This window comes from Pyxicephalus adspersus, chromosome 11 (genome assembly GCF_032062135.1).
Source record: "Pyxicephalus adspersus chromosome 11, UCB_Pads_2.0, whole genome shotgun sequence".
NCBI lineage: Eukaryota > Metazoa > Chordata > Amphibia > Anura > Pyxicephalidae > Pyxicephalus > Pyxicephalus adspersus.
In genome coordinates this window covers 14,870,685-14,886,656 of record NC_092868.1, presented here as the reverse complement: position 1 = coordinate 14,886,656, position 15,972 = coordinate 14,870,685, and the positions used below count along the sequence as shown (strand labels likewise).

Sequence of the window (15,972 nt, the reverse complement as noted above, 5' to 3'; positions counted from 1 at the left end):
TTGATAACAAATGCACATTTTATTACCTTCCAATACAGTATCAGATGGACTTGGGTTTTAGACAAAGTAAAAAATCATGTAAAAGGTTATTTTTGCAGTGTTTGTTTGGTATATTTTAGTACATTTTCAAGGGGAGCAAATAAAAAGATAAATATAGATATATATTTAAAAAGGCAATGCCATTTTCAAAGTGCAATAACTCATAGTAACCAGCCATGTTTTCAGCAGACAGAACAATAAAAATGATATCCTACTGATTACCGTGGGTTAATGTATTTCTCACAATTCTCTGTGCCTTATTAGAACACCTAATAGTAAGGTTATCTCCTTCAATAAAACCTTCATGAGGAAAGAAGTTTATTTCAAGTGTTTCTACTAATCCAGGAGTGTTTCTATTATCTGGACTTCCACATAAAATCATCTTGAGGTTGTCCAGTTATTGAAAGGGAGATTAAAAACTGGGCTCCATAGTATGTTGACATGATAATGGCCCTTGCATTGGATAACGGGAAACAGAATTTGTCAACTGCAAGGACACAATCAGAAATCATGAAGGAAATTGAACCCAATGCAGCAGACATATTTGCCCAGGAAAAGCTATGGGATGCCAACTTCAACCTGGACAGAGCCCGCCATGCCATGGTACTGATTAACATTGAGTAGCCGGCCACCATATAAATAAAAGGTCCACTTAAATAAGGGAAGGTCAGAGAGTAAAAGGTGGCACAAAAGAGTGCAAGAATTATAAAGACACGAATGTTTAGAGGATGGAAGCCGAAGGCAATTGTGTACATAATATGTGCCAGTCCAAACATCACCATACCTGAAAAGGAACAAAACATGTTAATCATGTTGGCATTGAAAAATACTTTCAGATATTTACATCTACAATCACATTGCTACCAATAGGAATTATACTAAAATAAAGAATATAGGACATTTAATATAATTGGGATAAATATTTACTGCAGGGTAAAGTATATCTGTCATATATTTGTAATACAAAGCAGTTTATGTAGTTTTATTGCAACTCAAAGAAGACTTCCATAAAAAATACAAACCTCAAATATCTGTACGGAAACAAACTTTTCTTAGTTTGGAATAGTGTATTTTATGTTATCTAGGTTCCCATTTAGGATACAGAAATAGACACAGGCAGAAAAAATGCTTTTCTTGGCATAACTCAGACTATTCTCAGAATGACCATGCTTAGTAGATCTTACCGAGTTGAAAATATTCTGGCCAGACCAGGCAGACATCTCCAGCTGCTGAGAAAGCTAATCCCAATAAGATCTTCTTCGCATAAGAACTGAACTTTCCTGAGCCAATGGAATACACAACAACGAAAAACTTCAGACAGATGATTGGTAGGCACTTAATTACTGCATTGTAGAGGCTTGGCTCTGAGATGGGAATCCACAGCACAAAATAATTGCATACAGTCACTAGGAAGGGAAGAAGTTTTGAAATAGTACTTCTTACCTATTTAGGGAACAAACAAAAAAATTAGCATAAAAATCTTTACATAACCTACATTAGGACAAAATGATAAAGAAATGTTATATATGTATGATTTACCTAATTTGGATGCCATGGGCCGGGTTTAGCTCTCCAAGGCTGGCTACACTTTCTTCAGTGAAGCTCGGTGATCCAGCAAAGCTGTAATAGATCTGGTCCAGGGATTGAAAACATTTGCTAAAAAATTGCAAATGGCTTAAGAAATCAATTACGGGTTTGCTGGTTCACCCAGCTTCACTGATGAGTGTATCTTCTCCAGCCTTTTATATCAGCCATTGTTTCATATCCAAATCCCCTTTTCCCTTTTTCTTCCTCGGTTGTCCCTCATTTTGGGTGGATATATACATCTCTATAAAAATGTAATATTTATGTGTTTTTTTGCGCTAAAGCTTTCAGCATCATTCCATTTCTTATTTTAAGAAGCAAATTTAATAATATTATCTAAAAAGGCACTGCACTTTTTTAAATAAAAAAAAATTGGGGTCTCTATTTGACTTCTATGAAAACATTTGTGTTTTGTATGGGGAACTATCTTAGAGATGGAGATGACTTCATGGTTTTACTATGGAGCCCTATCACACATGACTATTTTTGACCAGAAGCTGTAGACAAATATTTACATATTCCTAACAAACAGTAAAATGGGTTTTAAATAGGCCGTCACTGACCTTTGTAGCTGCAAGCATAATAGGGGAATTCAAGTTTCAGCCAAAAATCTATTTTTTCAGTACAATTGGCTGCATGCATAATTATATAAAGTTTCATTGCAATTTCAACTGAAATATTGGTATGTTTTAAGAGAAAATAGGTTACAAATAAACAAAAAAATATATTCTGTAATTTGTTACAAATATGAATATGTCACAGACTAGAACTGTATATATGTTTTTTTGTATATATGTACATAAAGTGTGCTTTTTAAAGAAAATGGTCATATACCCTTAAAATTCTGTTGCACTGCATTGGCAGTGTATTTATAAATAACAGCCTGCCTTAATGCAACGTGGACATTAGGGTCCTGGGGCCTTAATGCTTGTGGAATTACCTTCAAGACCAGGATGGGTATGTTTTACCTTGCTCTGATTTGAAAACATAGGGCTGCAAATCACATAAGGTTTATAGAGTTTTCGGTGTTCCAGTAATGTTTTATATTTGTCATTACTTGGGTGACTTTATTTATTAAAAATTTGGATACCTATAGTAGCGAAACTCAAATCTTGACCTTAATATCTAGATGTTACACTGCCATATGTGGGACCTATTAATCTACTGTATATCATTACACTCTGAGCCTGATAGCAGAACGCTGGCAGGTCTGGTGGTATGCTGGACATTCTTGTCCTTTTCTATCCTTCTTCATACACAGAGAAGATGTGTGAGGTCAAAAAACATTTCTGCTTTGAAGTTTATACAGTGTGTTATATTTGATACAGTGCATTTTATACTGTGCATTACTATTGATAAGATATTCTGCCTAAAGTGGCTGGTGACTGTACATGTATGGAGACTTTGCCAGATACTGACCATACATTCATGTCACGACCAACATTTTTACATAGGTAATAGAAGTTTACTGGCTATTTAAATATCACAGAACAAACAATATTTTTAGGAAAAGAAAATTCTGCAAACATGTACAAATATATATATAAAATATGTATATGATGAATTTGTAGGTTTTGAGCTATTGCTTTTAAATACAATATAAATTTATACAGTAATATCAATCTCTGCACTGCTTTGTAATGCTTTAGAACTAATAACCCAGCTTAATGTTTAAAAGATGTGTACCTATTTATTACCGATATGTCCTATTATGTCATTTGTGGCTCTTAAATACCACAAAATATTTTATTAAAATTCGGGGCACATTGAATGCTTTGCTGGTGTATTGCTAAACTGCAGAAAAATTAGCAAAAGCTTACTATCAAGAAAAATAAAATAAAAAAATATTTCCTTTTAAGTATAGTGAATACTCCCAAACCTTTTACTGGTATAAAAGTACAAAACAAGCAGTAAACGGATGATTTTCTCAGCCTGTACTTTAGTTTTAACATGGTTATAAATGTGTAGCTACATTTCAAAGACACATCAAGGTGATCCAGTGATTTGTGGGTCACTGTTTAACAGTTTTCATCCCAGCTTTCACCATTTCAAAACTTACATTAGTCAGAGAGCTTTTCTTATATCTTGAGGGTGTCTCTAGGATATCCATGTTTCCTTAATTTTATAAGACAATCACAAAAAAAGCTTGATTGATGTCTCTTCTTCTCTTGGATTGAAGATGAATTAATTCAGTGTGCAATACACATTGTGAGTTTGTTACACTTTAACCTGTAATCTGGTAGCCTGGACTTTTAACTTAGACAAAGTGTATCCTTACTGATAGCGGGGTGTCTATGCATCATTCATCCGGGCAAAGGGCAACAGTAATGAGAAATTCAGTTTGAATGTTGTATGGATTGAATTGCATTATAAATTGGTATAATTGGTATTACTTAATACTTGTATTAGTGACTAAAGAGAAATGCAGGATTTAAGATATATACAAAGTAACCTATATAGATAAAATACTACAGTTAGTGATTTTTTTTGTATTTTATCCTTTTCTATTGTTTTAGTGTATTGATTAGTGTGTTTCTGTTTTTCGAGTTTTACACTGGTTTGTTTGCTTGAGAAAAGTGCAGAGAGACTAATAAAAAGGTTGATTTTTTAATGAACTTTAAGGCTACCTATTGTCCACAGTCTAACACTTACGCTGCGTACACACTGCCAATTTTTGTCGTTGGAAAGGATCTTTCACGATCCTTTCCAACGACAAGGGAGTGCACGATGCATGAACGGTGCTGTACATACAGCACCGTTCATGCTCTATGGAGAGGGGAGGGGGAGAGCGACGGAGCAGCACCCTGCTGCGCGCTCTCCCCTTCACTTTCATTACGATCGGCTGTTGTCCATCGTCCGTGGATCCGGCAGGTCGGTCGTCCGGACGATGGACAACACCGACTGTACACACGGCAGATTTTCGCCCGATAATTGGCCGATGCCGATTATCGGGCGATAAAAATCTGACGTGTGTACGTAGCTTTAGGCTGGGTACACACGTCCAATGGCTGACGCCCGGTAATCGGCTCGGGGACAATATCGGACGAAAATCTGGCGTGTGTACAGCGCCCGTCATCCAACCTTCAAACGACCGTTCTGGCGGATCCACGGACGATGGACGATCCTAATGAAAGGGAAGGGAGAGAGTGCACAGCAGGATGCCGCTCTGTCAATCTCCCCCTCTGCTCTCCATGGAGCAGAATGGTGCTGTATGTACAGAACTCGTTCATGCATTGTGCAGTCCTTAGTCGTTAGAAAGGATCATGAAAGACAATCAAGGATCATCCAACGACAATAATTGCATGTGTATGTAACTTAAGGCCTAAAATTGCTGTTGCAAAACTGGCTCAAGTCTAATATAGTTGAGGGCTGCAGTTGTATTTTACTGTGCAGATATTGGGGTGGTGATGTGTAGTTTTATTTATGCACTACCCACCCCATTGAATTAATACATTTATTTTATAGGAAGACACCTCCTTGTGGCTTTCTATTCTGCATCCGGCAATGTTGTGGCTGCTACGTCAAAGCTTGTCAATGCTCCCCACTGTGTATAATAACAATAGGGCTTGGTGGTTGTATACATAACAGGAAGTGTTACTACTGGCTGATAGCTGTTAGGAGCACGAACACAATTTTACTGATTTTTTTGTTTTTTTGGCTGGGGTACTAATTTAAAACAAACCTGTTTCCATTCAACTGAAACTCTGTAAAAAAAGTTTAAAAAACTAGGCTAAATTTTCTGGTTAGTAGTGAGGGAAACATTCTCATGCTTCTGAAGCAACAAGCATCCACTACTCTGGAAACAGCAGTGACGTAGCTTAATAAACAGCGCAGAGCTTTGCAGTGCTGGGAATCTCGGCCAGGACACTATCTGCATGGAGTTTGCAGATTCTACCTGTGTTTGTGTGGGTTTCCTCTCACATTCCAAAAAACATGCAGTTAGGGTAATTGGCTTCCCCGTAAAGGAGGAAAGCCAATAAACCTAACTGCATGACCTTAGACTGTGTTATTGACTATGGTAGCGACATTATGTTGCTAGCTGCTCACAATCTGACTATGGACTTTGTAAAGTGCTAATATGTCGGCACTATAAAAATACTGGATAGTAATATTAAAGCAACATCAGATAGTGGGGACCTCACCACCTGTAGGACAATTTAGTACTAGGCTTGATCTTTTACAAGGTGCCATTCAGTTTTTACAGCATTGCAATACAGACATTTTAAATTACTATTTGTGTTTTGTTTCCTCTATACATACATGGAAGGGAACACTGAATCCACCTCTGTGTTTCTTCTTTTGCTAGGACAAGAAGAAGCATTGTAAAATATGTATTGTAGGCTTCAGGAACAGTCTGTTTTTCCTCTGTATCTTGTAATACTATCACACAATCATTTTATTGTTTCATTTCAAAGTCCTTTACTGATATCTTGTTCAGTGGCAACAGGTGTGATTAGCAGATATAGACTGTCAGATGTTCACCTAAATTTGTAGAATCGCACTGCTATATGAACTATTTGGACTGCCCATCCTTTCCAAAGGAGAAAGAAACATGGCAGATATGCTGCTGCACATGTTCACTTATTCCTATAGAGTATAATATATTTTCTTAATCAGAGGAATAAAATTAGAAATATTATTAACTTTTATGTTTACTGGGTAAAGTCAAAGCATACATCTTTTAAAAATGGATCTGGCGATGAAGCCTAGTTCTTCTTTATTCAAATACAGATTTGTATATGGAAAAAGGAAGTACACCCTATTCATCAGGGTGGTAATGATTAGACACTCCTTAGACAGCATGCAGATGGAACCAGTCTTTCTGGTGATCTTCAAATGAAGGTTGTGGGTGCCTAGGAGCCCGGCAAAAGATTAAAAAAAACTTTAAAAAACACATTAAAGACAAATAACTTAGAGCTGTTGTAAAATTTGTGCAACCAATAATTTGTCCAAAAATGGCAGACCCACACATTCACCCAAGGAGCTAACGAATGTCAAAGAATCCCCAAAATGTAATTGTGGGATCTGCAGGTAGCTTTCAAAACTGTTGCCAAAGTATATACATCCACAGAAAGAGACCATATAAATGTAACCTACATGGAAGGTGCCAGGCCAAACCTTTGTTATTCTAAAAGAGAAGACTACAGTCTGCTCCTAATCATGTCATTGAAATATTGTGTGGTGATTGGAAGCAATTCATGGAAAGAAAACCAAAAACTTCTTAAACCTGAAAGAATTTTACATAGAGAACTGGTTAAAATGTATGTAATGTAATGCCAATCACTCGTATGCAATGAAAACTGCATGGAGGGAAGGACTTTCCCCTGAAAAAGGTATTACCATCTTCTAAAGCCAATGGTATACATACTTTTCCCACTGTACACCATTGCTTCTATCGATATTTTTCTAAAATAAATGATTAAAACAATAGATTTCCCTTTGTGTTGTACCTGATGTGTTCCCTGTTACTTTGTACTTCGACTTCAGACTGCTCCTAATCTATTCCATGCCTTACACAGTTATTATAATGCAAAAGACTTGCTGTACAGATATAAAAGAATAGTAAGCATGCACAGGAATACAGGTTTAAAGCTTGTCAACAGGGGTGTAACTAAAAAGAGATTGAATTGGGGTTTTCCTGAAATAAAACATAAAGCCAGGGGTTAGGTGTGATGTACAGGGTGAAGGTATCAACATTTTTCTCAGTAAATTTATTTCTAATTTTTAATGGTTCTATTGACTTGACATTTACACCAGATGTCAATAAGAACCCAAGTAATCCACACATACAAATAAATCAAAACAAATACATCTTTAAATTAGGTTATGTGTAATAACGTGGAATGGTACAGGGAATAAGTATTGAACACATGAAGAAAATGAGCTGCAAAGGCATGGAAAGCCAAGAAAGCTGCTTAAGTTTTGTCCTAATTGATGACCTATAAAAAGGTTTCCGTTACCAAGATATCACACAAGAAGCATTTCATGATGGATAAAACCAAAGAGCTTTCTCAAGACATTTGCAACTTTTTTGTTGCAAAACATACTGATTGGTTACAGACATATTTCTAAACTTCTGAATGTTCCAGTGAGCACCATTGGGGCCATAATGTGGAAGTAGAAAGAACATCATTTCACCTTAAACAGGCAACAACCAAATGCTCCTTACAGGATTTCTGACAGAGGAGTGAAGAGAATAATCAGAAGAGTTGTCCAAGAGCCAAGGGTCACTTGTGGAGAGCTTCAGAAAGACCTTGAATTAGCAAGTACAGTTGTTTTAAAGGGAACAATAAGTAATGCACTCGACCAACATAGTCTCTATGCATTCTCACTGCACAAGATTCAATGTTGAAGCTTGTTCAAAGTTTTCTGCACAACACTTGGGCAAGCCAGTTAAATACTGGGAGAATATAGTCTGGTCAGAAGACTGAAATTGAACTCTTTGGATGTCGTTGCACTCACCATGTTTCGAGGAGAATGAAACTGCACATCACCCAAAAACATCATACCAACACTGAAGTTTGGAGGTGGAAACATCATGGTTGAGGCTGTGTTTCAGCATATGGTACTGGCAGACTTCATATAATTGAAGGAAGGATGAATGGTGAACTGTACCAGGACATTCTTGATAAGAATCTGCTGCCATCTACCAGGATGCTGAAGATAAAATGAGGGTGGACATTTCAGTAAGACATTGGTCCCAAACTCACAGCCAAGGAAACTCTCAATTGGTTTCAGGGATAGAAAATAAAGCTGCTGGAATGGTCCGGTTATTCAGCCGACTTGTATCCAATTGAAAATCTATGGAAAGAACTGAAGATCAGAGTTAAAAGAAGAGGCCCCCAGATCCTTCATAATTTGAAGATAACTCATGCTAACACAGCCTATTACCACCCTTCCGAATTTGTGGACTGAACTCCGCACTTTTGGTGAGGTCTTGGGCTATAAGGTAAACTCCTCCAAAATAGAGGCTCTACCTTTACATATACCAGCCTTACAATTTTCGGCACTGCAGGACAAGTAACCTTTTATGTGTCAAGTGCATTCCATTGGTTATTTAGGCACTCGGATTACTGCCACATATAACCAACTGTATTCACGCAACTTTCCTCCACTGATCCAAGAGCTTCATACCTAAATAAATGGAAGGTACATCCATTGTCGCTTTTTGGACAGATAACATTCATGAAAATGATGCTCCTGCCTAAGCTCCTGTATTTGTCCTCCTGTGCGTGTACCTGTCCAGGCCCTAAAAAAATTGCAGGCAGGTTTCCTACATTTTATTTGGGAACATAAATGACATAGACTGTCTAGATCTGTGGTATGCACACCCAGCGAGTATGGAGGACTGGGGGCCCTAGATTTAATTAAGTACTATGTGGCGACCCATCTTCGTTACCTGCCATCATGGACCATGTTAGCCTTGCCTAGTATATGCAGAGAGCTGGAGGAATTTTGGATTGCTCCAATTCTTCCTAATGTGATGTTATGAAGCTCCTCCATGTTACTAGCAGACAGATATCTGCTCTCACCCATGGTGTTCACGAGGAACCTGTGGAAGACATACAAGACTAAATTTGGTCTCTCCTCCCCAGCCTCGGTACTGACATCCACTATCCACACACCCCCTCCCCCCCGAAACCTGACAGCCTCTATAGGGGAATGTGGGAGAGATAAGGGGTTATTTCATTTTAGGAATATCCTACACCCTGTGGAGAATAGACTTCTTTCTTTCTCAGAGCTTCAGGCTAAATTTAAACTCCTCCATACTTTCTTCTTTGCATATCTGCAGATTAGACACTGTATTCTCTCCCTTAATCAGATGCCCAGATTCTCTGAGGTCAATTCTTTTGAAAGTATGTGTGGAGGGTTTTTTGAAAGTATATGCTAAGGGTCTAATTTCCTCCATTTATTGCCTCCTTCACATGTCCACATAGGCGGCCTCTGGCAAATTGCCGTGAATGGGAACCTGGGAAGCTATTCTGGGCTGAACCCAGAAACTGATGAGTGGTCAGAAATCTGGGAAGCGGCACTTTTTGCACAATTATATGCACACTACATCATATGCACACTCTACAAAGAAAATGTATATAAAATCATATTTAGGTGGTATCATACACCGGATGTGCTGCATAGATTGTTCCGAACTGTGAACCCCAGTTGCTGGCGATGCGGGACTCGGACGGGAACTTTGGAACATATTTTTTGGTTCTGTCCCATCATTCAGGGTTACTGGGACTGAGGTAATAAACTACTTAGAAAGGTGACCCAGCAACAGATTTCACTGGATCCACTTAACCATCTCCTGGGATTGCCCTTCATAGGTTTCCCCAAATTCACCTGCAAAGGTATTACTCATATTTTGGTAACAGCTTTCACTTTGGTTTAAATCCACTTTGCTTCCCTCTATGGAGGACCTATATACTCGCATTCAGGATGTCCGTTTAATGGAGTACCTCACTGCTCTTCTCAAAAACAATGTTGATAAATTTGAACAGGTCTTGGAAAGCTGAGATGTTTACTACTCTGTTACAGGTTTAGAAAAGTGGCTTGAATACTTGGGTTTTCTTGGGACACTATGGTGTGTATTATTGCCCCCCCCACCCATTCTCTCTTAAAGTTGCACCCAGTTGATGTTGTTACTTTTTATTTTCTCTTGCTATTTTTATCTTGTGATTATTGCATTTCTTTTTCTTTTTCCAAGTGATACCATATAGGATTGTGTGAATTAATGTACAATTACGAGTTTTTTTTTTTTTACACTCACCGTGTTTCCAAAAGATTTAAACATAGTTTGTGTGGAAGAAAGCACCAAAATAACACCTGCATGTGACTAGTTTCTTCATACAGGTGTCATGAAGCTGTCTTTACCAACAAAGGCCTTTATACTAAATTATTAAATATATTTCAGTTTGCATGTTCATTACATATTCCCTGCACCATTCCATTTTTTTTACACATAACCTAATTTATGGATGTATGTTTTCTTTGTACGTGTGGTTGCTACCATATTGTACTTATATTGTATGTATGTGTGTAAATATATATATATATATATATATATATATATATATATATATATATAACACACATGTGTATGTTTGGGGAAATATATACTGTCTTTATGGGAGCTGGAAGCAATAGTTGTTCTCCTGTCATGAGAACCTTGGTCTATGTGAGCATCTTGATTGACCAACATGGGATGATATAAGTCCCATACATATAACAAACAAATATTTCTATTTATCTGAAACTGTACACCTTTTTTAGCAAAGATTTTATGTGATTTTTAGAAGTGAAATGATTGTTAGTTTAATGTTTGTTATGATATGATTTAAAATAAATGGATATATTTTGAAAATATACTTGTGATGACAATTGTTGTTACTGCAGTTTTCTTTTGTATGTTTATCTGAATTGACCTAATTAAGGGATGTGACAGCTGTTAAGGTAGTTGACAGGTGTTAAGGTAGTAACCAGGAGGAAGACCACATTTTCTATGTCCCATACATGTGAACAGAAAGAGAATGCCGAGATTAACACTGAGCTGCACACGCAGACAGGAAAAGAAAATGTTGAACAGATTAAAAATCACTTGTATACTTAATTGATATTTAGGTAGAATGTCAACTGAAAAATGATAAGACAAAGCAGGGTTTGTTTTTTTGAGTGGTTAACCATTGTGTTGAAATTTAAACCACTTTTGTTTTGTTATGATTATGTTTTCATTACTAAATATAAAGGTACAATCAATATTTATCAATTGCTGAGTATACAGATGGCACAAATAATATTTTTAGCTTATGTTAGAGGATCAGCATTACTGCAAAGAAACGTTCAATAGTAGATCAGAAATTGCAGCCCACCACTGCTCTTAGCCTCCAATGTTCCTAAAATTAATTCCATTGCTCTGCAGGCAGCATGCTTGATGCTTTAGATACTAAATTTCAAGCCCAACCTGACAAACCGTTCTCAATAATGTGGCAGAAATGTTGTAGCCATAGCTATCCAGCAGTAAATGTGCAGACAGCATACACATAATACCTACATGTATATTGTGTGTATTGTGATTGTAATACAAATCTCCTTCCATTGTCAATGTGACTACCACCCCTAACCAGTCAGAACATCTCCAGCAAACATCCACCTTGACTGCAGCTGTTGAAAAAGAAGCAGGAGAGCAGAATTATATGAAGTGATTTTGAAATTAAAGCGGACTTTGCATCAGAATGTAATGTCTGCTTCTATTTTAGACCCTCATCCTTAATGTAAGGAAACATTATTACCTGCAGAATTAATATTCACAAATATATTAGAAAAAAAAAACATCTTCTTAGGAAATTTGGGGTTTTTATATTTCCAAGAAGTTGACCTCACCTGGGCACTAAAAATGCAAAAATGTTGGGGTGTAAGGTAAGTCTTTATCATTTCCAAACAGGCAATTCTGCTTTTTGATTAGGCCTGTCAGAGGGTTAGGTTAAGCAGGTCACAGGAATAAGGCATCGCCTGGTGATGTGCCAAATGGAATTTCTGATGTTCCCTCTGGGTTGTGGCCACTGAGAGTTGTTTCATTGTATATTCTGTTTACAGATGGAAATGCTCTCTTACTAAAACCAGCTGGACATCTAAATTATGCAACAGTGATTGTGTGGACTTTCCCCCACCTTCCTACTGTGGCTACTACAATGGTTCGGACCATCTTCTCTCTTCTTCCCTTCCAGAATACGATCTTCATCCATCTTTATTGGCATGAACAGCTCAGCAAATTTTGATAGCTATGCAGTGATCAGGCAGGTTTCTTGCAGAATGGACATGGTCTATCCCTTCCTGCAACCAACACCAGCCTGATTTCCAATTTTTCAAGGTAGGACTTCTGTTCTACTTTAACCCAAAGAAAGTTTGTTAGTTTGTTCCACCTGAAAGAAAAGCCCCAATGGATAATCAAAGTGGAGTGGACTCATTTGCCTAGCCTGTGATTACATATTGTGTATCTATGGGAGGAAGAGGAGGGAGGGAAAGCCAGGCTTTTAAAGGGCAACCAGAGATAAATTTAAAAACACAAAATTTTATTGTTCCAACAACATAATTTAAAAGATTAAGAGTTGTGTCTGTATAAATGAATCCTAGGCTAACATATAACCACTAGTTTCGCAAAAAAATAGCAATATCGTTTAGTATATTATACCGTATTAGTATATATTATCGTTTCTCGTATGGAGTATTTTAGTTGTGGAATGTGGGTGAGCTGCAGGCAGCCGTCCAAAGCCCCTTTTGGACAGCTGCCTGCAGCTCACCCACATACCACAACTAAAATACTCCATACGAGAAGACAACACTTTATCTTCCCCTGCTGAATCACTGTCATTTATTTCTACCAAGACAGACAGATGTCATAACAATTGTGCATATGAAGGTCCTGGAATAAACATTTCAAGCTTCTATCACACCGTTCACTCCACTGGGACATCTGGAAACACCAGCAGTACGTCCAAATTGATATCGGTCTCCCTATCAAATCACTTACAAGTAGCAATTCGGTATCATAAGGCTCTTAATGCGGTAAAAAACCCCAGCAATAATAAGTTTCCCCTTACCCCTAAGGAAGCCCGGTACGGGTGAAACGCGTCCGGTGGGACACCTTACCGCCATCACTAACCTAGTATGATTCTAAACGATATTGCTATATTTTTTGCGAAACTAGTGGTTATATGTTAGCCTAGGATTCATTTAAAGAGACACAACTCTTAATCTTTAAATTTTGATGTTAGAAGAATAAAATGTGTTTTTTAACTCTGGTTGCCCTTCAAAAGCCTGGCTTTCCCGTTATCCCAACGAAAAGCATACTATTGCAGTTTTTTAGTTAAAAAATGTGGTGGGTGCATTAGTCTTTGCATTTTAGGCTAAAATACATAAAGCATAAAATACTACATCATTATTGTGTTAACTTTATATTCCATCACTCCACCATGTAATGGAGATCAACAGGGATGAACATGTTAGAAGTCTAGTCTGAGTGACTCCCATGACTGATCCCCACAGACAGTAAAGATTAAACTGTAAACCTGAAGGGACCAGAAGTGTGCCATATTACCATCTAAACACTGTAGTCTGCAATAGATTACATTTCTGTTTTTGGGTGTAGACTTTATTATTCCTTAAGATAAAATGTCAGTCACCACTAGCTGACAGACCTATGGATTTGCATTTTTAGAGGGGACAGTAAAGCAAATCTTGGAATTTGTATTGAATGTGGAGTTATGAAAAAAAGAAAGTACACCTGCTTTAATGCCACAAGACTTGATTTTTTTGCAATTGCTCTCGAGTATTGCACGGTCTGACATTGGAGTGTCTTAGGTGAAAATTCGATGTGTACAGCAGATCTGCAATGCCGTTTATTAAATCCACCACAAATGAATGACTATTCAGGAATGAGTGATGCGCATTTTTTAAAGAGCACAGCATGGTTCCGCTCGCTCATCCTTCCTCCACCATTGAACAAAGAGGCACTGTGTATACAGAATAATTCATTCATCTGTCACATAAAACAGGAAAGATTACTTCCAGTGAAAATCATGTGACATCTGTACGAGACATAACGTCATTGCTGATGTCTTTCCTCCTTGGCATTGTGTTAACACACAACTAAATGCTCCTGACCAGCAAACTGCCAAAACTTTTTGTTTTTATAGAGATGGTCACAACCGCTGATGATCAAATAATTACGTACATTTGATTAGCAGCACCTTGCTGCTACTTATACTCTTAATTCCTGGGGAAAGCGAGTACTTATTTTTTACATACTGCTTCTGCGTTTTATCTTTGTTAAATAATGGGAAGATGTATTATGTAATGAATTTCTTTTTGCCTAATTTTAGAACCTGCTAAAGGACCATGAATATGTCTCAATATGTAAAATAGTGGAAGTGAAGTGCGTAAGGACTATTTCATGACTGCAGATGATGTGTACACATACAAGGAGTTTGAAACACATTGACAGTTTACATCAAGCTGATTTTTTATAATGCTTTTTAAAGAACATTGATAGGATTATACATTTTCTGCAACTTTCAGTAACACAAACACAATGAACATAAATACACGGTTAGCAAGTGTATGTATAATTTATTTTTTTCTTTCCAGCAAAGGGGAAAAAAAATAAAGGACACATATTTAAAATATTTTCAAAGTTGCAAAAGAAATATATAAATTATTTGTATATATTTGATTTTTTTTACATTTTGTTTTTCATTAAAAAAAAAAAATGAACATTACCATTTTGCTGCTAAGTGGCATGAAGACTTCACAGAAATGCCAAAGGATGGCAATGGTTTCCATGTTAGTTACAGATTGCAGCTAAAAATTATTTTTCCTCTGGTACCATTACTATGTTCTTTATGAACAAACAGGTAATCCGCATGAACTGACCTTTACAAGGACAGCAAAAGGCACATTGAAATTAAACATTTGATTGTTCATTTTCTTAAACAATACAATAAGTGCTGCCTAAACAATAGCAGATATTATTAAAGTGAACCTGCCATTGTACAGAAGACGTAATGCTGTATAAGGGGAGTGAAGGGTGTAGACTGTGCCAATTACATTCTCAATGATGAAAAGTTTAGTGTACTCTGGAAGTGTGACACATAAAGGAACAACTTTATCTGAATATTTCCTTAAGTTTTTCATGCCCTGAGCTGTTAGTATCAGTACTACTACTGTTCTGCAGGGCAAAATATTCTTATGTATTACCAACCATACAATGCCATCCTAAGCACGTGTGGTAGTGCCTAATTTTTATATTGCATGTTTCCAACCTAGAATATTCGTCATATGCATTTTATTCTGCTTATGAGGTAGAAGGACAAAAAAAAGTTCCTACTACATCCACAAAACTGATCACAGCTCTGTGAAGGTTTACACCCCAACATAGCACCATATTCACTGAATTGCACCAAGTATCACAGTATTTGGGAAAAGTGAAGAAATAAAAAAGGGTTCCTATTAGGAAATTAGGTAAAATAAAACCGCTTCAATCCGAGGGTTCACAACCAACATACACTAAATCACTAACAGGGAGAAAAAATGGCACAACAAACTTCCTGCTCACTTCCTTTGTACCAGCTTACTAGCTACTAAAATGAGAGGTACACTTTAAGTTGGTTTTGTCCGTTCATGTTGATTGCTCACAGATATTTCTACAGCACACGGCAAAAGGATGAACTGCTTTACAAATGTAAAAGCATAACCGACACTCAAATTGTATACAATTGCATACAATTCTTGTATGGGTTTAACAAAGCATATCATTCATGAAACCCTAATAGCAGGAATGTTAGGATATGTTATGCC

At 37.1% G+C, this 15,972-nt stretch overlaps 1 protein-coding gene across 1 annotated transcript; it reads right to left on the bottom strand.

Annotated features, from left to right (window-relative positions):
• On the bottom strand, nucleotides 1-4,486 carry LOC140340567 (lysoplasmalogenase TMEM86A-like). Its single transcript, XM_072425853.1, has 3 exons — nucleotides 3,683-4,486; nucleotides 1,224-1,482; nucleotides 1-823 (listed from the first exon to the last, which is right to left on the bottom strand). Exons 1-3 carry the CDS (start codon nucleotides 3,731-3,733, stop codon nucleotides 396-398), a joined length of 738 nt encoding a protein of 245 aa, XP_072281954.1. The 5' UTR covers nucleotides 3,734-4,486; the 3' UTR covers nucleotides 1-395.
• Nucleotides 4,487-15,972: the final 11,486 nt, after the last annotated feature.